Below are 21,259 nucleotides of genomic sequence, written 5' to 3' on the forward strand. Positions count from 1 at the left end.
TGATCCCATCAGCAGCAGGATTCTGTGGCTTGGAGTGTCTCTGGAGCATTTTTAGGGAGTTGGTGGGATATTTTATTTTTAGGGAATTTAGGAGATATTTCTTTTTGGGGAATGATGAGGTATTTATTTTTAGGGAATTTGTGAGATATTTCTTTTTAGGGAATTTAGGAGGTATTTAATTTTATGGAATTATGAGATATTTCTTTTTAGGGAATGATGTATTTATTTTTAGGGAATTTAGGATATATTTATTTTTATGGAATTATGAGATATTTCTTTTTAAGATCATTCTTTTTAAGGGATGATGAGGTATTTATTTTTAGGGAATTTAGGATATATTTATTTTTATGGAATTATGAGATATTTCTTTTTAGGGAATGATGAGGTATTTATTTTTAGGGAATTTAGGGTATATTTATTTTTATGGAATTATGAGGTATTTATTTTTAGGGAATTTAGGAGATATTCATTTTTAGGGAATTTGTGGGGTATTTATGAGCAGCGTTGATCTGCCCTGTGGGGATTCCAAGGGCAGGAAGGACAGGGAGCAGAGGGAAGTGGAGGCAATGCCACAGTTCCAGGAGGTGCTCCAGTTCCCTGCTGAAATCCCCATCCCAACCCTGTTCAAGGAAATGCTTTCCTTGAACAGAAACCTTCCCACAGGAACCTTACCCTACAAATCCATCACCCAAATCCCTGGAAGTGTCCTAGGAAAGGCTGGAGCACCCTGGCATAGGGGAAGGAATTACATGATTATTTAATAATTCAATTAATGCTGAATTAAATGGTTGTTAAGCTCCCTTCCTACCCCAAGCACTCCACGATTCCATGAATATCCAGCTTTCCTGAACACTTCCAGCAACAGTCATTCCATCATTTCCCTGGGCAGCTTTTCCAGCCCTTTGCTCTCTCAGGGAAGAAGGAAACCCCTCGGTTTTCAGAGCAGCAGCCCCCAAAACCCCCAGAAAATGCCACAATTCCCAGCCCTGCTCCATGAAATATTCCAAATATTTCTGTTCCTCTCTGTAGGTGGCCAAGAGCTTTGGAAACAAATCCTGGGTCAAGGATAATGGAAAACTTCCTTTCCAAATCCCAAACAGAGTCCAGGGATTTCCTGACCAAGGCTTTCTTTTCCCACGGAATTCAGGACCCGAGTGGGATTTTTGGCGGTTTGTTCCCGAATCTGCTCCCATAAAATTTTAGCATCCACGGGGTTTTACATCCAGAAGTTTTCCAGCTTTCCCAGAATTCCTGCAGAGCAGGAATTGCCAAGGCAAGCTGGTGGGGTGAGCTGGAGGAAGCTGATTCCTGGATTTCCATGGGGAATCTTGGGCATCCCAATTCCTTTTCCCAAAGGAACTCTTGTGTTCAGAATTCCATGTGGGAGCAGGACACATCCTGGTGGATCAGGGATGATCCCTTTGAGCTCAGCCTGAACTCCATTTCACTTCCCAGACTCAACATCCCAATTTTTTTTCCCTTGGAATAAAGAGCTGAGCCGAGTTAAAAACCTGGATACCTCGGGATAACTCGGGAGCAGGGAATCCACAAACCTTCCTTTGGTTCCTCTAGGATTTGTGCAAAGGGAAACATCCCAGGGATGGTTTGGGGCTGGACACGCCGAGATCACCACAGCAGGAGCGGGAATACGCGGGAGTTTTCCATGGGAATTTTCCGTGGGAATTTTCCGTGGGAATTTTCCATGGGAAGAGGGCTCAGGGATCAGCTGTGGAGGAGCCGGTCTCTCCCTAGAGCTGATCCCTGATCCAGCCTTTTCCAGGGAAGCTGGAGGGATGGGACATTTCCCTGGGGCTCTGAGCTCACCCTGCCACCCAACCCCATTCCCGTTTCCCAGATTTCTGGGATTCAGCAGAGCAATCCCACAGCAGAGTGTCCCTGCTGGAGCTGGAGCTCCGTTCTGGGTTTCCCACTGGATTCTCCCAGGTATCAGAGGGTCCCAGGGACCTGGATTTGGAGAGGGAAAAGGGAGGGAAAGGGATCGGCCCGGGGTCCTTTGCTGTCCCCAAAGAGGTGTCCCAGCCTTGCTGGGCTTTCCCAGGATCCCAAATCCCTTTCCCTGCCCTTCTCCTGGAAAGGTTCAGGATTCCCTGGAAAGGTGACCCCGCTTCCCTGGCAAGGCGGTGGAGGCGGCTCCGGGAGCATCCAGAGGGGGATCCCCGATCCCGAACTCGGGAAGCGGAGCCCGGCAGCCCCTCCGCAGGCTCGGGACCCTGCCAGGACAGACAGCGGCGCTCGGGATTCCTGGGAATTCCACACCGGGAATGCGCTCCTGCCTCGCCGGGAGGGAGGGAGGGAGGGGGGCAGGAAGGGAAGCACCGCCCGCTCCCTGCGCCGAATCCAAATCCCGGTGCGCACATCCCAAATCCCCAGTGTTCCCATCCCAAATCCCGGTATTCCCATCCCAAATCCCGGTGCTCCCATCCCAAATCCCCAGTGTTCATATCCCAAATCCTGGTGCTTCCATCCCAAATCCCAGTGTTCACATCCCAAATCCCCAGTGTTCATATCCCAAATCCCGGTATTCCCATCCCAAATCCCGGTGCTCCCATCCCAAATCCTGGTGCTCACATCCCAAATTCCCCAGTGTTCATATCCCAAATCCCGGTATTCCCATCCCAAATCCCCAGTGTTCCCATCCCAAATCCCCGTGTTCATATCCCAAATCCCGGTATCCCCATCCCAAATCCCGGTGCTCCCATCCCAAATCCCGGTGCTCACGCAGCCCTTGCTCCCGGAATTTGGGTCAGGATGGGGGGATGCAAATTCCTAGGGAAATGCTGGTGAAACACCGTCAGGACTGGAAGTTTTCCAGGCACCTGCTCATGAGAAACGGGAAAAGGGAATGAGAAGGAAGGAAAGGGGCAGGAATATTTTCCAAAGCCTTTCAGCTCTGTCCCCTCTGGAGCAGCTTTGCAGCGTCATTCCCAATCCCAGATTATCCCGGGAAATTCCTCTCCCTTCCCTGCACTTTCTACCCATTCCTGGTGGGCTGTGTGAATCCTGGGATGGAAATTTTCCATGGAAAAGGATTCCTAGGGATTCCTTTGCAGACAGCTCCTCCCTGCTCCCCCGTTCCCCGTTCCCAGCCTCCTCCAAGCATCCCAGTGCCCAGGAGAATCCAGCCCGGAGCCAGAGCCAGGTCTCTCCCGGCTTTTGCACTATTTGGGATTGGCCGTAGATGGCAGCAAATGTCTCGGAGCTTCCCGCTGAGCTGGCTGCAGCCGGCAAAATTCCCTCATCCCGGAAAATTCCCGCATCCGGGAAAATTCCTGCATCCCCTGCTGTGCGGGCATGGTCTCTTCTCCAAAGGGAGAGGGATCACGGATCCCATCCCGGGATCTCCGGAGCAGCTCTGGCACCAGCAGCAGCACCTCCAGGCTCCTCAGCTCCTGGATACTGGGATGAACTGGGGGATGTGGAGGGAGCCAAACCTGGGGGGATCCTTGGGAATGGTCCTGGAGCTGATCCAGGAGGGATCGCCCTGCAGGGACAGGACAAGGAGCAGCAGTTTCAGACTGGGAAAGGAGAGATTTACATGGGGTATTGGGAAGGAATTCCTGGCTGGGAGGGTGGGGAGGGGCTGGGATGGAATTCCCAGAGCAGCTGTGGCTGCCCCTGGATCCCTGGAAGTGCCCAAGGCCAGGTTGGACATTGGGTCTTGGATCACCCTGGGATAGTGGAAGTGTTGCTGGAACAAGGTGAGCTTTAAGGTCTCTTCCAACCCAAACCAGTCTCAGATTCTGTGATTCCATGAAAAGTCTGCCCAGCCCGAGGCCCTAATTCCACAGAGGATATTCCCAAGTGCTTGGGAAGGGGAATAACAGAATTGTTGGGAGTGATCCTTCCCCTTCTCCCGCCCCTACTGCCATTTCAGAGCCTCATCTCCAGGAATTTCGGGAAGGCTCCCAGTGTTTCCCATCCTCTGTTCTGGGATCATTTACCAGGACCTCCCTGGATCCTTTTTCCAGAGTGGAGCCATGTTCCGAGTTCCATGGAGTCCTGGAATGGTTTGGGATGGAAGCACCTTAAAACCCATCCCATTCCAGCCCCGTGCCGTGGGCAGGGACAGCTCCCACCATCCCAGGCTGCTCCAAGCCCCATCCAGCAGGGAATCCAACTCCTTCCCAATCCCTTCTCCACCGAGGAGAGCCAGCCCTGCAGCTCCTCACTTTGCCCTGACTTTCCCAAATCCCTGGATTCTCCCCTCCAGCGCTTTGTTGTGCATTCCCTTAGCCAGGCTCAGCCCCTGGCTCTTCTCCAGAGCCTGGAATGCTGATTCCTGCCTGGTCCCTTCTCCTCTCATTTTCCTCTCAGGAGCAGAACCACCCAGGGAGGGGAGAGATGGGATGAGCAGGAGTCTGGATTCCCCCACACAATTCCCTCTGGAATTCCAGAGCAGGAATGCTGTGGTTCCATAGGTTTTGCCCCACAATTAGCAGGGTCTCTGTAATTAGCCCAGAGCAGGAATGCTGTGGTTCCATAGGTTTTATCCCACAATTAGCAGGGTCTCTGTAATTAGCCCAGAGCAGGAATGCTGTGGTTCCATAGGTTTTATCCCACAATTAGCTTAATTTTCTCATCATTTTCTCTCTGTAATTAGCCCAAGATAGACAGAGCTGGCAAGGAAACTCCTCATCAGCCTAATTCCAAACTGTTGTAAAACCAGGGAATGGAAAAGGGACAGTGTCCATTTGTTTCCAATTGGGAAAAGTGCAGAGTTGGGATCCTTTGCCTTCCTGGGACATTGGGATACTCCAAAGTCAGGGTGTGGGGTCAAACCCAGTCCCAAATTTCCTTGCTTATTTGGCTGGTCCCTTTCTTTATTTACCTCTTTCTACATTGCACATCTCATCCTGATTTGGATTCCCAAATCTCCTCCATTCCAGCCACGGGGCTGGTTTTATTCCAGGGAGTTTGCAGTTGGAAAATGCTCCCGTTCATCCCATGAATCTGTGTCAGAGGAGAGATTCCGGTTCCCACATGTTCCTGAATGCTCTCCCAAGCTGCAAAGGACCCACTGAACTTTGACTTCATCCCTTCCCCAGCTTTATGGCTCTGCTCCCTTCTCCCACTTTTCTTCATCCCTGCTCTCCTCTCCCACCAAAATTTTTGTTCCCACCCTATTCCTGTCTCCAGCCATGGAGACATTCCTGCATCTCAGGGACAATCCCTTCCACTGCCTGGGGCTGCTCCTGGGATGGGATGGGATGGGAGCAGGGAGGTCACTCTGCCCTGCCCTGGGCACTGCTGGGGTCACACCTGGAGTGCTGTGCCCAGCTCTGGCCCCAAGCTCAGCTTGGGAAGGACCTTGGGACACTGAGCACATCCAGAGGGGACAGCGAGGCTGGAGAGGGGCTGGGAACACAAACCCTGAGAGGAGCCCTGAGGGAGCTGGGGGTGCTCAGCCTGCAGAAAAGGAGACTCAGGGCTGCCCTCATCACTCTCACAGCTCCTGAAAGGTGCCTGTGCTCAGCTGGGCTGGGCTCTGTCTGCAGCAGCACTGACACAGCCAGAGCACACAGCCTCCAGCTGTGCCAAGGGAAATACAGCTTGGATATCAGGAGAAAGTTTTTCCCAGAAAGAGTGATAAAGTTCTGGAATGTTCTGCCCAGGGAGGTGGTGGAGTCCCCATCCCTGGGTGTGTTTAACAAAGCCTGGATGTGGCACTGGGTGCCAGGGCTGAGTTGAGGGGTTGGGGCTGGGCTGGACTCAATGACCTTGAAGGTCTCTCCCAACCTGGCCATTCTGGGAATTCTGGGATGATTGTGCCTCTGGGATCACTGTCTGGGGATGGAATTGTGGCTCCCAAATGTCAGCTCTCCCTCTTTCCCAAGAGAACCACTCAGAGATTGCCTCAGCCTTGGATTTTTTGTTCCAGGGTATTTCTGAGCCCCCTGTGCTGCCCAAGCCTTGGGCAAAGCCCCGAGGTTCTGCAGCCCCAGGAGATGTTGTCCTTCACAACTCAGGGATCAGCTCTGGGCTGGAATTCCTCTGGCTGCACAGGAAATATTCCCAGAATCCAGCGAGACCCTCACTGTTCTGTTCTGGCACAGGGAATCTAAAGGCAGCCCTTGGAACAAAATCCCACCAGGACAGCTCAACCCTCTTGTTCCAAACTCCAAATCCCTGCCAGGTCCAACATTCCAAGTTCTCTGAGCCATTGGAGCTCCCCAGGAGACACCGTGGGGGGACAGGAAAGAGCTGGCATTCCAAACAGCACGTGGGGATGGCACTGGGGAATCCTCTCCTGGAAAAAGTGTGGAAAAGCAGGATCTGCACCTGGCAGAGGTGTAGAGGGAGCAGTCAGCTTTATTTGGGACACAAAGGAGGCTGGGAAGTTGTTTTGGTTTATTTCTGTCACGAGAAAAGCCAAACCCAAAATGTGTGGATGCCTCCGGAGTGTCCTTGAGGATTCCTCCCTAATCCAGGCAGGAATTCCAGGCTGAAGTGGCCAGCGGTGATTTTGTCAGTGTTTTTCTAGAAATTCTGGATTTTGACTCCGAATTCCAGCAGGAAGATGAAGATGAAAGTTCACACCTGCCCTTAGGGAGAAATCCATCAGGATTTGTAGAATCCCAGAATGATTTGGGTCTGAAGGGGGCCTTAATGAAATAAATCAAATTTCTTTAGGGAATTAAATTTAAAAATGCCAATTTTGGACTGATTAAAGACTCCTAAGTATTCTTGTTTTTATTCAGGAATTCCACCCCATTCCAAGGGCAGGGACACCTCCCACCATCCCAGGTTGCTCCAAACCCCATCCAGCCTGGCTTTGATCAATCCCAGGGATGAGACAGCCACAACTTCTCAAGTCCAGCTCAAATCCAGCTTTTCCCAACAGCCCCTGTGGGCTTTTCCAAGAGGAGCCGTGGCTTGGGCTGGGCTGACTCATCCCACAGAGCCCATCCCTGCCCTCGTGGTGAGCAGGGGCTGCCACAAACTCTGCTCCCGATTTTGTGCCGTGGGAGGTGAGGTGAGATCAGAGCAGCCGGAGCTGTGGCCGTGGTGTTTTGGAAAGGAAACCAAACCCCTGGATCTCCATGGCTTGGAATTAAAGCCCAAATCCCAATTTACTCTGGAATATTCTGTTCCCAACCAGGAAATCCTGCCTGGTTCCTCAGGGCATTGCAGCACACGTCTCCAACTCCTGTGGATGTGCTGTACACCGTGATCCAAAGTTCCCCCCACATCCCCAGAACTCCAGAATTGTTTTTCTGCCATTTCCAAATGTCCAGAAACTCTTCCCAAGTGCCTCAGGATTTCTCCTGGCACAGGGAGCTGCTCCTTAGCCACAGGAATCCCCCCCAGATGGGCTGAAGCCATGAGGAGCAGTGATCTCCCGGCTGGGAACCTCCAAGAGAAGCCCAAATCCATCAGCATGGATTGAATCCCATCACATTTAGTGTGGGGAAGCAAAGTGTTCTTGGATCCGTGCCTAGAGGGAATGCTGCGGTCAGCTTTCCATCTGAATTCCCATTGGAATTTCATCTGAATTGGAATTCATCCATTGGAATTTCCATCTGAATTCCCATTGGAATTTCATCTGAATTGGAATTCATCCATTGGAATTTCCATCTGAATTCCCATTGGAAGGGATCAGTTTGTGCCCGGGGTGGGCAAAGGGGTGGAGGAGCTTCCCTCAGGCCTGCTGTGAACCCACCAAGATCCTGAGCCAGGTCCTGTGTCCCAGGAAACCTGAGCTCCCTCCCCTCCCTCCTTTTCCTCTCATCCCTCCTCCATCTGCTTCCCCAAGCCCGGCTTTAGAGGCAGGCTCAGGACTAAAGCCCTTTGGGCAGTCTGGGGCTGTGTTAACAGAAGTGGTTTCCCGTTGCAGCTCTTTGTTTCAGGGTCACCAACTCCAGGTGCCAGAGGCCACGTTTCCCCTTCTCCTTTCCAGGCCCTCTTTCCGTGCTCGTTGCTTCCAGTTGGGATTCGTCACCCGCTGGGAACAGCTGCTGTGGGAGTCGGGAGGCCACCTCTGCAGGGCCCGGTGTCCCGTGGTGGTGACAGGGGACAGCAGTGGGAATTCTCTCAAGGAAAACTGGCCCAGGCTCAGCTGAACCCAGCTGGGCTTTTCCAACCCCATTCCTGGCTCCAAAGGGGCCAAACTCCTCATTTTAGGAGATATAGACGAAACTCCACCGTAAAAAATGTATGGTGTAGCACCCCTCCCTCTCCTCCATCCGTGTTTACTTTCCAACCTCCAACTCCTGAATAAAAACCAGAATCCTGAGGAGTCTTTAATCAGTCCAAATCTGAGATTTTTGAAATTGAACTCTCTAGAGAAACTTGATTTATTTCATTTTGTATTCATGCACATCTGGGGTTGGACCTGGATCATCTGCAGGGTCCCTTCCAATCCCGACCGTGCCATGGTCTTCCCTTGCAACTCCAACTTTCCAAAAGCTTGGAATATATTGGAAAACTTGGAATCAATCTGATTTTTAGCTGAGGTATTGAAGCTGGTCAGAGTCTGGAAAATCCCCCAGGAGTGAGGGGAGAGAAATGGAACCACTGGTGACCTTGAGAGCTTAAAGTTCAAACCTGCCCTGGGTTTTATTACCCAGGGAGGCATCCACAGTCCGGGCTGGGATAAACTGGAATTCCCTGCATCCATTGTTTACTCACGGATTTGCTGGCAGGAACTATTCCTAGAGACAAAACTCCAGACGGAATTCCCGCTGTTATTCCAGAACAAAGCCCATTTCTCACAGATGAGATCCCCGTCTCTTTTTCAGGAGGCATCCAATCTTTTTCTTTTTTTTGGATGGAGAGGAGTCTGTGCTAAATTTAAGGCCCAGACAGGAGTAAATTCATCACCCCAAAGTCACGGGCCCGGGCGTGCCCCGAAATTCCCGGTGGTGCTCCGAGCGTTTCTAACCGCGGCACCAGTAACGCGATATCCGCACGTGCCGAGAGCCGGCTCCGTCGGGATATTCCTGGACACAAACCCCGGATTGTGGCTGCGGGATTCAGGCCTGGGGTCTCAGTAAGGGATCCTTCCCCAGCTGACGTCAGCGGGGCGGCTCGATTTCCACCGGCCGGAATTCCAGGTCTTTCTGCCGTGTCTCGGAGGGGCTGGGGATGCTGGGAGGATTTGCGCCATTCCCGCTGTGATAGGGATTGGAAAATAGCACTGAGGGCTGGGGGGAAAATGCAGCCCTGCATTTCCCAGCTCCGGGATGAGGAGCACAAAGGGAAGATGTCCGTGGATGTTGGGTTTTTATGAGCCCCAGACTTGCTTGGGTTTGGAAAACTCCAAACCAGACCTGGGAATACGAGGCTTAAATATCCTTTTTCCCTTGGTTGTAAGGTGAAGGAGAGTGGACTGAGATTTGATTTGGGGAAGGAAGGAATTCCTGGCTGGGAGGGTGGGGAGGAGGGATGGAATTCCCAGAGCAGCTGTGGCTGCCCCTGGATCCCTGCAAGTGTCCAAGGCCAGGTTGGACAGGACTTGGATCACCCTGGGACACTGGGAGGTGTCCCTGCCCATGGCAGGAATGGGAATGAGTGATCTTTAAATTCTCTTCCAATCCAAACTATTCCATAATTCCCTGATGTGGGACAGCCAGCCCAAGTTCAGCCAGGCCTGAGGTGCCTAAATCAGGCTCAGCTTGTTCTGGGAATGACCAATGGATTGAGGGACACCCCCAGGTCTGCAGTGGGAAGTGGCTGGCAGGATTCTCCTCCCAGGGATGGGACGACCCTGGGGAGAAATCCCATGGTCAGGGTATCCCTGATGTCTGGGAAAAGCGGGATGAACCAAGCTCAGCAGTGACCAGGAATGCCCAGCAGGACCAGGCGGCCTCAGTTGTGGGATCAGAGCTGGGATAGTCCAGCCTTAAGTCCAAACAACACGGACAGAGGTGGAAAGTTGGGATCACAGGAAGTTGTGGATGGGCAGTGCAGGGAGGGGAAGAAGGTGACCCCAAAATCGTGGGGTGGTCACTTGGGGCTGGCTGGGAAGGCTCAGCTCAGGGAATCGGCACTTAAGCCAGGCCCAGGGAGAACAAGGTCTTAGCTGGTAGGGACAACTCGAATGCATCTTGTTTCCCAAAAGAAAAAAATAGGGAATGGCCTTTTCCAGCACACACCCAGAGCTCCTGGCAGCATCTTTACAGCTGTGTCCAAAAATCCCAATCAGGAATGGTCACAATTAAGAATATTCCCTGATGGCAGAACTGGGAGATTTCCAGAGCCATAAAATCTCATTCCTTTCGCCTCTGATTTCCAGAGTTTTCCTTCTCTTGTTTTCTGATGGAAAATCCCACTTCACCTGCAGGGGAAAAAAGCAGGAGGCACCTGCCCGGCTCAGGTTTCCTTTCCCAGTATTTCCATGTGATCCTGATCCCAGAGTCCCAGAATTCCAGAGTCCCAGAATTCCAGACTGGTTTGAGTCAGGAGAGACCTTGAACACCATCTCCAGCCCCATGGGCAGGGAACCTTCCACTATCCCAAGCTGATCCAAGCCTTATCCTTGGACACTTCCAGGGATGGGGCATCCCTTGGGTCCTGCTCCAGACTCACCTTCTCACAGCTCCCCGACATCCCCGTGATTCCAATGGAATTTTTTCCCCTCTGTTTCTTGTTGACAGCCAGGTGGAGCCTCCAAAGCAGGATGTGAGCACTGTTTGTTGGAATCCCTGCACCAACCTCATCCCAAAAAAGTCTGTTTTCATCCAGACAAAAACTCATTACTTGTTTTACGGGCTTGTGGATGGGCACTGGCCTTGTTTTGGAATCCAAGGGGAATTTCTGGAAAAGCTTCCAGCTGGGACGGTGAAACACAGGCAGATATTTTTAGTGTGGGGTTGTTGGGGTTTTTTTTCCTTCCCATAAATCATGAGGGTCTGCCTCTGTCCGTGCTGAAAAGGTCACGGGTAGCCGGGAATTTTGGCTGTGCTGGAGGGATCAGCACATCCTTCATCCTGGAAAAGGTGATGGAATCTCAAGTGGGGGGTCCCCACCATTTGCAGGAGGAGCTGGTGATTAATAAGTGGCTTTTTTAGGGAAAGCAGCAGCAGCAGGAAATAAATCCCAGCCCCAGCCAGGTGATCCATGATTCCCCACCACAAAGCTCTGGCTCCGGCGGGGAGCACTTGGAAGGAAAACTCGGTTGCAATTCTTTTAAGGAGGCCGTGGCTTATCAGGAACATCTGTCCCTGCCTAAGCCGGGCTGTTGACTTTATAAAGCCCGAGTTAACAGGGCAAAGCCGGGGATTGGCATGGGGAGCAGCAGCTGTGGGAAAGGCTCCTGGAGAGGAGGGTGCAGAGGAGCGGGAGGAAGGCTCGAGCCCCTTTGGGTGGCGGAGCCGCTCCCTGTGAGCTCATCCCAGGCTCCCTTTACGGCCTCCCAGGGAAAAGAGGCACTTTTAGGGAATGATTTAAGGAATGATTCATGGCCCTGTTTACGTGTCTGGGTTAGGAGGAGATAAATCACTGCTGGCACTGCAGGCACCGCTGGCTCCAACAAAGCAAACACCGCCTGGATCCGCTCGGGATTTCACTCGGGATCAAACTGCTCCGGCCGCCGGCGGCGCGTGGCCCCGGCCCAGCAGGGAGCAGGGATGGGGTTCATGCCATGCCCAGGAATAATCTGGGATGAAGGAACAGGGCAGCTCATGGCTCTGGGTGCTGCTCCAGAGCCAGAGGGGTTCCCCAGCCAGAACTCATCCCCTCGGGAATACAAATCCCAGAGATTTCGAGCAGATCGGGGCTGGCACGGACACGGCCCCAGGTGCCCGGTTCCAGTGGGATCTGCACGGATCAGCCAGATCCTCCCAAAATGGGATTTTAAAAGGCTTTGGGCCATGTGGACTTGTCTAATTTATATATAGTTCCAACACAGTTACAACTAGGAAGGCAAGTGTGGAGGGAATAGAGGAATGGGGCAGCTCATGGCTCTGGGTGCTGCTCCAGAGCCAGAGGGGTTCCCCAGCCAGAACTCATCCCATCGGGAATACAAATCCCAGAGATTTTGAGCAGATCGGGGCTGGCACGGACACGGCCCCAGGTGCTCAGTTCCAGTGGGATCTGCACGGATCAGCCAGATCCTCCCAAAATGGGATTTTAAAAAGGCTTTGGGCCATGTGGGCTTGTCTGGTCTATTTTATATGGTTCCAAACAGAGTTGTAACTGGGAAGGGAAGTGTGAAGGGGATAGAGGAAGGGTTAGGTGGGATATTGGGAAGGAATTCCTGGCTGGGAGGGTGGTGAGGAGCTGGGATGGAATTTCCAGAGAAGCTGCAGCTGCCTCTGGATCTCTGGAAGTGTCCAAGATTGGATACTGGGCCTTGGTGCAACCTGGGATAGCAGAAGGTGCCCATGGCAGGGGTGGACTGGGATCATCCTGAAGGTCCTTTCCAACCCAAGCCATTCCCTGATTCCATGACTGAGCAGTAGGATGTGTTATTTCCTCTGATAATCTTGCTCACCCCACTGGTTTATTCCATGTTTTTCATGGAGATCTGTCTGAGCCTGGTTTTCCCTGTGTTTATGGACAGTCTGGGCCAGCAGTGTCCCCTGGAATTTGGGTCACTGATGGATTGGGGGAGCGCTGAGTCACAGAGCAAAGGCATCACCACCTGCAGCCTCGTGTCTCACAGGGACAGGGACACATCCGGGGCATTTTCCACGCAAATCCATCAGGGAGGCAAAAATAAGAAACCTTCAGGATTGACCAGGCTGGGGAATTTATTATTCCAAGAGAGGGATGGAAACCAGGAGCTGGAGTCAGAGGGGGAATCTGAAGAGACAGGAAGTGTCTGAGGTCAGGCTGGACACTGGGGACAGTGGGACAGTGGGAATGGTCCCTGCCCATGGCAGGAATGGCGCTGGATGATCCCTGAGGTCTCTTCCAACCCAAACCACCCCATGCTGGTGCCGGCTGTTTGGATTCTCTGATGCAAACCCACAGCCCCTCTACCAAACGTGATTCCCGGGATTCCTGCCCTGGATAAGATCTAGAGCTGGGATCCTTCCCGTGGCTGCAGCCTCTGCGACATCAGCCTTGCTGGGGTGACATCCAGGCCAGGAGGGGCCCCTTCCCACCCTGGCAATCCTCCTTTTCCTGCCCTGACCTCCAGATCTCCGGGATATGGAGCTCAGTGGTGGAAATGGACGGGCACAGCCCCACCCCACCAGGCAGCTTCCATCCTGAGGGACAATTCCCTGCCCAATCCACGCTGGAATATGTCCCTGCTGTCCCCTGGGATGTGCCCTCAGTCCTGGTGGTGCTGCCCACGTGGATGATGATCCCGAGGGAGCAGCTGTTGGCACCGGGAGCTCTCTGAGGTTTCCCTGCTCCGGCTGCGGCTCCTGGCACGAGCAGAGCAGCGGGAACGTGGCCCGGAGCTGCCCCACGGCCTTGGCACGGCGTTCCCAGGGCACGGATCCCACCTCTGCCCACGGCCCCGTCCCACCAGCAGACGTGACCTGGCAGGAGTCAATCCCAAATCCCTGCTGGGGCAGTGGGGAGGGATGTGGGATTGACCATTCCGGCAGGAATATCTTGGGATGGTGCCCCGAGCCCCTTTAGGGACATCAAGGATGGCAAAGGGAGAGTTTTGCTTCCAGCTCAATTTCTCCCGATGGGAGGGAGGAAGGGAGGGCTGCTGCAGGTCTGTGCCTCTGGAAAAGGGAATTGCTGGGATTAGGGTGCAGCTGGATGGCTGAACAAATGCTCCAGGGAAAGGAGCAGGTTATCCTGACCTGAAGGATTTGTGTTGTCCCAGGTTCCCAAGCTGCAGCAGGGAATCAGGCCAAGGTTTTGCCTCTCTCCCAAAATTCCTGGGCTGCCAGAGGCCACGGAGTCATCCTGTGTTGATCCCCAGTCAGGGCTGCTGGAAGGTGAGAGGTTGGTGGTTTTGAAGGAGGAAAAACCAGGAAAGTGGAGGGGAAAAAAAGGGGGAAAAAAAGGAATCAATCCCAGCATGGGCTGGAGCAGCTGCATTGGGATTGCAGTCAGACCTTTGGATAATTCACCCATGGGAAGGCAGGAATTTGGGAGCAGGAGCTCTTTTCCCATTCCTGGTGCAGGCAGAGCTCCCCCCGATCCCAGGGGAAGAGAAATTCCTGCATCTCCAGCTCATTGCTCCCAAATCCATCTTTTCCTCCCCTCCTCCTGAGGCAGAGGACCAAAATCTTTGGGACAGTCCAAAGGGATAAGGCAGGGAAAGAGGAGAAGCTTTGCTGGGCCTGTGGGAAACCGAGGCAGGATCTGCTTTTCACATTCCCAGATGGAATCCCTTAGGAAGCCTGGGGTCACCGAGGGGTGCAGGATCTGAACCTCTGGAGTTCAGTGAGACAAGCTCACCCAGAATTCCCAGGTGAATCCTGAGGATGTTTTGTCTCTTGAGGGATATTCCAGGTTTTTACCTGGAGCAGGGAGGTGCAGGACCATGGAGGGGCCACAGGTGATCCCAAATCCTGGCTCTGCTTCTTCAGGAGACTTGGAGTCACCTCCACAGGTCCCTTTTGGCTTGAAAAGTTGGACTTGAGGAGGATGAGGACTTCTCCAGGACGAGCAGGATGGGATTCCTGGGAATATCAGAGACATTTCACTTGGGATCAATCATTCCTGAAGGGCAGAATGCCATGGGTGTTGTTGATGATCCAGGAATAGAATTCCAGCCCCTGCTGATCCCTCTGCTCCAATCTCTGGGAAGGACATCTCTGCCTGGGCAGCCTGAGAGGAAAAGATGGGAATGTTCTCCTTGCTTGGAAGTTGATTTTTCCATAGCTCAGCCTCTCGGGTCCCACCTCGTTTGCTCCAGGGGTGGAAAACAGGAAATCCTTTGTGACTGACAAATGTTGTCCCTAAAGTCCTGTTCCTGGAAAGGCACGACAGATCCCAGTTCTCCTGGACAAGTGGCATGTGCTGACTGCAAATCCTGGATTCCCAATCCCTGGAAGTGCCCAAGGCCAGGCTGGATGGAGCTTGGAGCTCTGGGATAGTGGAAAATGTCCTTGCCCAGGGAATGGGATGACCCTTAAGGTCCCTTCCTGTTGGGGCTTTAGCTGCTCACAGTGACCCCGAGATGTGTCCCAAAGTCTCTTTTCCCAACCCGGCGGTCGAAAAAGGAGTCAGAGCTCTTCAGTTCTCATTCTCAAGGTTGTTCATTGTTCCTTATCTAGAAAATTCTTTCTCTGGCCTGCTGAGGTCTGCTCAGCAAGACAATCAGAGGCACTCTGCCTGCCCCCGGGGGGTGTCATCTTTTTATACTAAAAACTACGTGCACAATATTTACAATAACTTCCCAACACCCATCACCTGTGTTAGACACTGAGCTTCCACTCTAAACCAATCCAAAAGTGCCAAATCACATCAGAAGAGGAGGCCGAGGAGAAGGAGAAAGGCAGGACACACCCAGATCCCTCCATCCCCTTAACCCCCATTCTAAAACCCCACAAATCTATTTTTCCACCCCGTGACAAACTAATTATTATTCTACTGAGACTTTAGTGGCTTGCAAATCTTCGTGTAAGGCTGGTGATTTGCTCCACGGGTCATAACCAAAGTCACAGCTGTCCTGGGCTCTGTGCCAGGGTCTCTGAGCCCCCTGGCAGGGGTCCTGGCAGTCCAGGACAGACAGAGGGACGTCCTGAATTCTGACACCTTCCAACCCCAACCATTCCAGAACTGCAACGTTTTCCCTTTTCCCTTCTTTCTCCTGCACCCCCTTTCCCCTTCCCAGTGATGACTCGGTGCTCTCCCAGCAGATCCCAGCATTCCCTGCCCTCAATCCCAATAAATCTCCTTGCCTGGAGCTGCTTTTTGAGCTGCAGCCAGGGAGGTGGCACAGAAAGGACCCCGATATTCCCCAAAATGAGACCCATAAACCAGGATGACCGGGAGCTCCCTGGGGACATTTGGGGTTTGCTTTCATGGCTGGGACATCAGCCAGGGAATGGAAATTCCAGAGGACATCCTCATCCTACCCCACGGGCTCCAGAGGGGCAAGGACGGGGGGGAAAGGGATCCAAATGGATTTTGCAGCCTCAGGACAAAGCTGTTTGTCCCCCTTCCCTTTGGCATTTCTGCTTTCTCTGGACAAGGGGGGGAAAGCGACATTCCCAGATCTTTTCCCCATAAGGAACTTTTATTTTCCAGCAAAACCCCGCACTGGGAAGAGAAAAGGGGATGATTGAGCAAGAGGAGCAGGTGGGATTTGATTGGAAAACTGGGAAGCCCAGGGAGGAGCCTCCATCCCTTCCAGGTGCTCCTGGGATTTTGGGAACGAAGGGAAAAACATCCCTCAGGATAAAACTGTTCCTTGGATAAACTGAGTGCCAAGGAACTCAGTGCAGGAATTCCTGCTGGGGAAATTTAGGGAAAGCTGATTTAAGGGGATTTGCTGGCAGCTTTTAAAGGGATTAAGTCTGCAGGGACAGGATAACCTCGACCTCTTCCTCCAAAACAGCTGGATTTGGGAGCTGGACCCTCTGGGACAGTTTCTGCCTTTCCTTGGATGCTCCTCTCACTCCCAGGATTCCCATCAGCAAAAATTCCTCCTTAAAAATCTTCTCAGTGCTCCTGAGTGGCCAATTAAAGGGAAAAAAATGGGGTGGGGGGAAAAGAAATCCCAAAAAAGGCCGATCCAATTTATTTCAGGTGCTGGTTTGAGGATGGAATAAATTCCAGCTGCTCTGGGCAGGAAAATGCTATAGGAAGAGTTCTGAGGGAATAGCTCAGGTTGGTAAATCCCATCCTGGATATTCCCACTTTTTCAGCAGGGCAGGGATTATTGGGAAAAATATATCCTGTATTTGTTCCTTTCTGTTGGATAAAGGGTTTTACCAGGATGAGAGATTTTTGGGGGGGGGGATAAAAAGGTAAAGGCACGTGGGAATTTGATAAAGGAGGAGGAAATTGTTGAATATGGGAATCTTGAGGAGGTTTTGGCTCTGGAATTCACTGGGATTAAAAATTCCTATTTATCTCCTTTTTCATTGTCCTGAGCAGAATGTGCAGGGAGTTCATGAAATAAACAGAGCAAATTCTGGATATTTATGTGGATTTTGGGATTCTCAGCATGGCACAGGTGGCCTTAAAAAGAGAGGAAATCCGTGGATATTGATGAAAATACCCCTTTTTTAGCCAATTTTCCATCCTAGCCCAGTTTCAGGAGGTGCCAGGTTAGGAAAAGAGGCGACACTTGAGGGCTGTCACCTCCCAGCTTTGGGGCAGTTTTGGATATTCCTGCCCCCAGAATTCCCATCCAGGCTCCAGATTTTCCCAGCTCCTGCTGGATTTGGGCTTTGCTCATTTGTCTGATCCTGTTTGGAATTTGTTGGGGTTTTTCAGTCCTTGCTCTCTTCATCTGAGTCTCAAATGCTGCGAGTTAGGGATTCATTTCCCTCCTCTCTCCATATCCTACGGACATCTCATCCTGGCACCTCCATCCCTGTTTTTCTCCCATCCAAAGGGATCCAAAGGGATCAAACCCTCTCCAAAGCAGTGGCTGCTTCATTCCCAGCACCTCCCACCCATTCCCAAATCCTGAAGCCCCACCTGGGCACTCCTGGAAGTGAAGCCACTTCTTTTCTGCCTGGGAATCTCCAGATTCCCAAAACTTGGCATAGATAGTTTAAGCAAGGCTGTCCCCTGGGGTTTTTTTTGGATCTGGTGTTCGGATTGTTTTTCCAAGGGAAAGCTTTGCCCAGACAGAGCCAAACGTGCCTTGGATCAGGAATTTATCACAAGGAAAATATTCCCGTGGATTCCTTTCACCTTGGACAGCCAGGCTGGGAAAAGGAGCAGGGGATTTAATTTTGCCTTAAAATCAGGAGATCCAGGCCAGGAAAATCCAAGGAAAATGAGGAAAATGTGCAGTTCAGGAGGTGAAGTTCCTCCAGCAGCTGGAAGATCCAAAGGTGCTCCAGGTTTTTGAGCTCTGGGTGTTTGTGCTGTCCCACCTGCTGTCCACTGATCCCAAATCTGAGGATTCCAGGGTTGGATAATCCCCGATCCCTGGGGATCCTTCAGCCCCATGGAGGCACTGAAATGTCCCCACAAGAGGTTGGGACAGAGGGAATTCCAAAACCAGCTCCCAGCCTGGTTTTCCCTGGATGTTTAATGGGATTTCTGCAGCACCATTCCACAGTTTTCCCAAAAGCTTTTGAGAACTTCAAACACCAGGACTCAGTGAAAATCTCTGGTTTAATCCATAAATTTACTTACATTCACGTTTCCACCCCTTTGACCAAGGGGAAACCCACAAAGTCAGGTCCTAAATAGGTTTTTTTACCATTTAAACTATTTTTTGGGAGGAGAAGAGGGAATGTGGGGTCGGTTTTGGTGGATTATTCTTAAGGATAGGTCAGGTTTAGGAAATTAAACCTGAGCTGAGCTCGGAACCCTGTCTCTGCCCAGCTCCAGGCCCAGCCCTGGGAGACTTTCCCCTTTTATTCCTGGGAATGAAAATGCGTTTTCTGTGCATCCCTCCAAGCACAGCCGAGGGCTGAGCGTGCTTGGGATGAATCCCTTGGAATTCCTTAGCTCCCATCCCTCTAAATCCAGCCCAACTCCTCCAGCCCCGGCGGAATCGCTCCGGCTTTGTGCAGCCCTGAGCGCCGGCGGGAGCTGACCCCGAGCTCTTCTGTTCCCAATCCAAGCTGAAATGAGGGATGGTGCCTTAAATGTGGACAGGCCAAACATCTGGGAAGGGCTGGAAGCGTTCCCATTAACGTGGACGCGGTTTGGAAGCGGCTCCCGCTTGTGAAGGGTTTTCAGCCTGGATTTGTTCCAAGGACACCAAAACCCAACTCCTGTTTTACTCCCGGCCCCTTATCAGATTGAACTCCACAGCTGCGTGTCCAATGCCCCCGTCCCTCCCCCGGGAGCCCGCTGGGAAATGGGATCCTGGTTTATTCGGGAGCTGGGATTCATTAACCCTCGTTATGTCGTTTGGAGGGAGTTTGTGTCGGGAGTTAATTGGCCCTCAGCTGGTTCCTGTTACTGCCTTGGCAAAGGGGAGGCGCTGGGAAGGAGGGAAGGAACCTGGATTTGGGATAGGGATGGCTTGGGGAGTGCAGGGAATCATGGAATGGGTTGGTTGGGAGGGATCTTGAGGACTGTCCCAATCCCATCCCATCCCATGGGTAGGGACACCTTCCTCTGTCCCAGGCTGCTCCAAACTGGCCTTGGACACTTCCAAGCCACAGCTTCTCCGGGAATTCCAGCACAGCCAGGAATTCCCAATACCCGATCTCCCATCCATCCCTGCCCCAGCAGTGGGAGCCATTCCCTGTGTCCTGTCCCTCCATCCCTTGTCCCCATCCCTCTCCAGCTCTCCTGGAGCCCCTCCAGCTCTCCTGGAGCAGAGGGTGGGGAGATGCTGTCATCTCCCAGCTCTCCCTGGGACAGATCCCTCCACATGTTCCTGGGATTCAGGCAGGATTTTATGGAGCCTGATATGTGTGGATGAAATCTCCGTGCAGAGGAGGAAGCAGCAGGAGGGAGGTTGTAATTCCTAAGAGGAGAGGGGTCCCTGGCATTACATTATTTACTAGGAATGTTTTCCTCCTGGAGAGCAGCCTCACCCCTGCAGTCTGGGATGCTCCATCCCAAAATTGCTGCTTCAGGTGTGAATGTGCCCGACGGGATCAGCCCCAGCCTGTGCTCCCTCTGCCACCTCCAGGGATGGTTAATTCCAGGGGGAGCTGCTCCCTGGGACACAGCAAACTGGGCTTCCCAGGGCGAGGCTGAGCAGATTGTGGATGCAGAGGAGGGTTTGGAATCGCAGCCTGACCTCTCTGTCCCCTCCCTGCAGGTGGATGCCGACGATGTCATCACCAAGGAGGAGCAGATCTTCCTCCTGCTGAAGGCCAAGGCCAAGTGCGAGCGCCACCTGAAAGCCAAGGTGCCCAAGGTGCACGGTGAGTGCTCCCAAATTCCAGGGCTGGATCCCCCCCTGCTCCTCCCAGCCCTTCCCCTCAGCCCCACATGCAGAGCAGCGAGGGAAGGAGGCACTTGGAGCATCCCAGAAAATTGTTTTTTTCAGGATAGTCCATGGGGAGGAGGTTTGGAAAGCAAAGCTGTCCCAGGCTTGTTCTGCTCTGGAATTCCAAACACCGAGGGGCCAGGAGGATGCAGAAGTTGTGGGATTATTGCCCTGGTTGATATCCCCAGTGCACAGGGGAGAGCACTGACCACCAGCTCTGCTGGGATCACAGAATTCCAGAATGGGTTGGATTGGGAGGAACCTTAAAGATCCCATTCCACCCCTCTGGAACAGGCAGGGACACCTCCCACTGTCCCAGGCTGCTCCAACCTGGCCTTGGGCACTGCCAGGGATCCAGGGGCAGCCACAGCTGCTCTGGGAATTCCAGCCCAGCCCCTCCCCACCCTCCCAGCCTGGAATTCCCAATTCCCAATCTCCCACCCATACCTGCCCCTGGCAGTGGGAGCCATTCCCTGTGTCCTGTCCCTCCATCCCTTGTCCCCAGTCCCTCTCCAGCTCTCCTGGAGCCCCTTCAGGCCCTGCCAGGGGCTCTGAGCTCTCCCTGGAGCTTCTCCTCTCCAGGGGAACGTTCCCAGCTCTCCAGCCTGGCTCCAGCCCTAGGGCAGCTCTGGGGCCTCCTCTGGACTTGTTCCAGAGGAAACCCACGATTCCAAATCCCAAAAATCCTTTGCAAACAGCGATAGGGAAAACAAAACATCGCTCTGAGACCTTTCTCCTTCCCCACTCTCTCTCCTCGGAAGGGCCCGAGCTCAGCTGAGCCTCTTCCTTCCACTTCTTTTCTATTTTGGGCTGGAAAATCACTCCCAGCTGTGGGGCTGGGGGGAGGAGGAAGGAGAGAACCCTCTGATGTGGGGAGCAAAGCCCTCACCCCCCGCTGGCTCCTTCCCTCATCTTCCCAAGTGTTAATTCCTGAGGGACCCTTCAGTCCCCAAGTGGGTGTCCTGTCCCACTTCCCTCCATTTCCCGGGAAAATGGGACAAGCCACGATGTCCCCGCACCTCAGCTCTCCCTTTCCTCGGGAATGCTGTGGGAAAGGTCCCCAAATCCAGCTTTGCCACCTGCCCTCCCGCTGCCTTTGGAAACGCCAGCAAGGGCCATAAAACCCCACTTTCCTTTGATTCCCAGCCTCCTGTTTTCCATCAGGAAACCTCAAGCCACATCCTCTGCTGCTCCTTTGTCCCCTCACCCCGTGCCCAATTAACACCTCGTTAATGAGCACACATTTCCTGCTGCTGCCTCTGCCCACCTGGTCCTGCTCCCGCCCCTTCTCCAGCA

General features: G+C 52.8%; 1 protein-coding gene across 1 annotated transcript in view; it reads left to right on the forward strand.

The window, feature by feature from the left end:
• PTH1R (parathyroid hormone 1 receptor) overlaps positions 1-21,259 on the forward strand; it is a 94,590-nt gene that overhangs the window by 21,618 nt on the left and 51,713 nt on the right. The window contains exon 2 of the mRNA XM_084207968.1: positions 19,793-19,898. Within this exon, the coding sequence (XP_084064094.1) occupies positions 19,793-19,898 (106 nt within the window). The remainder of the gene's footprint in view (positions 1-19,792; positions 19,899-21,259) is intronic.

Source organism: Fringilla coelebs (genome assembly GCF_963513975.1).
Source record: "Fringilla coelebs genome assembly, chromosome: 1".
NCBI classification, from domain to species: domain Eukaryota; kingdom Metazoa; phylum Chordata; class Aves; order Passeriformes; family Fringillidae; genus Fringilla; species Fringilla coelebs.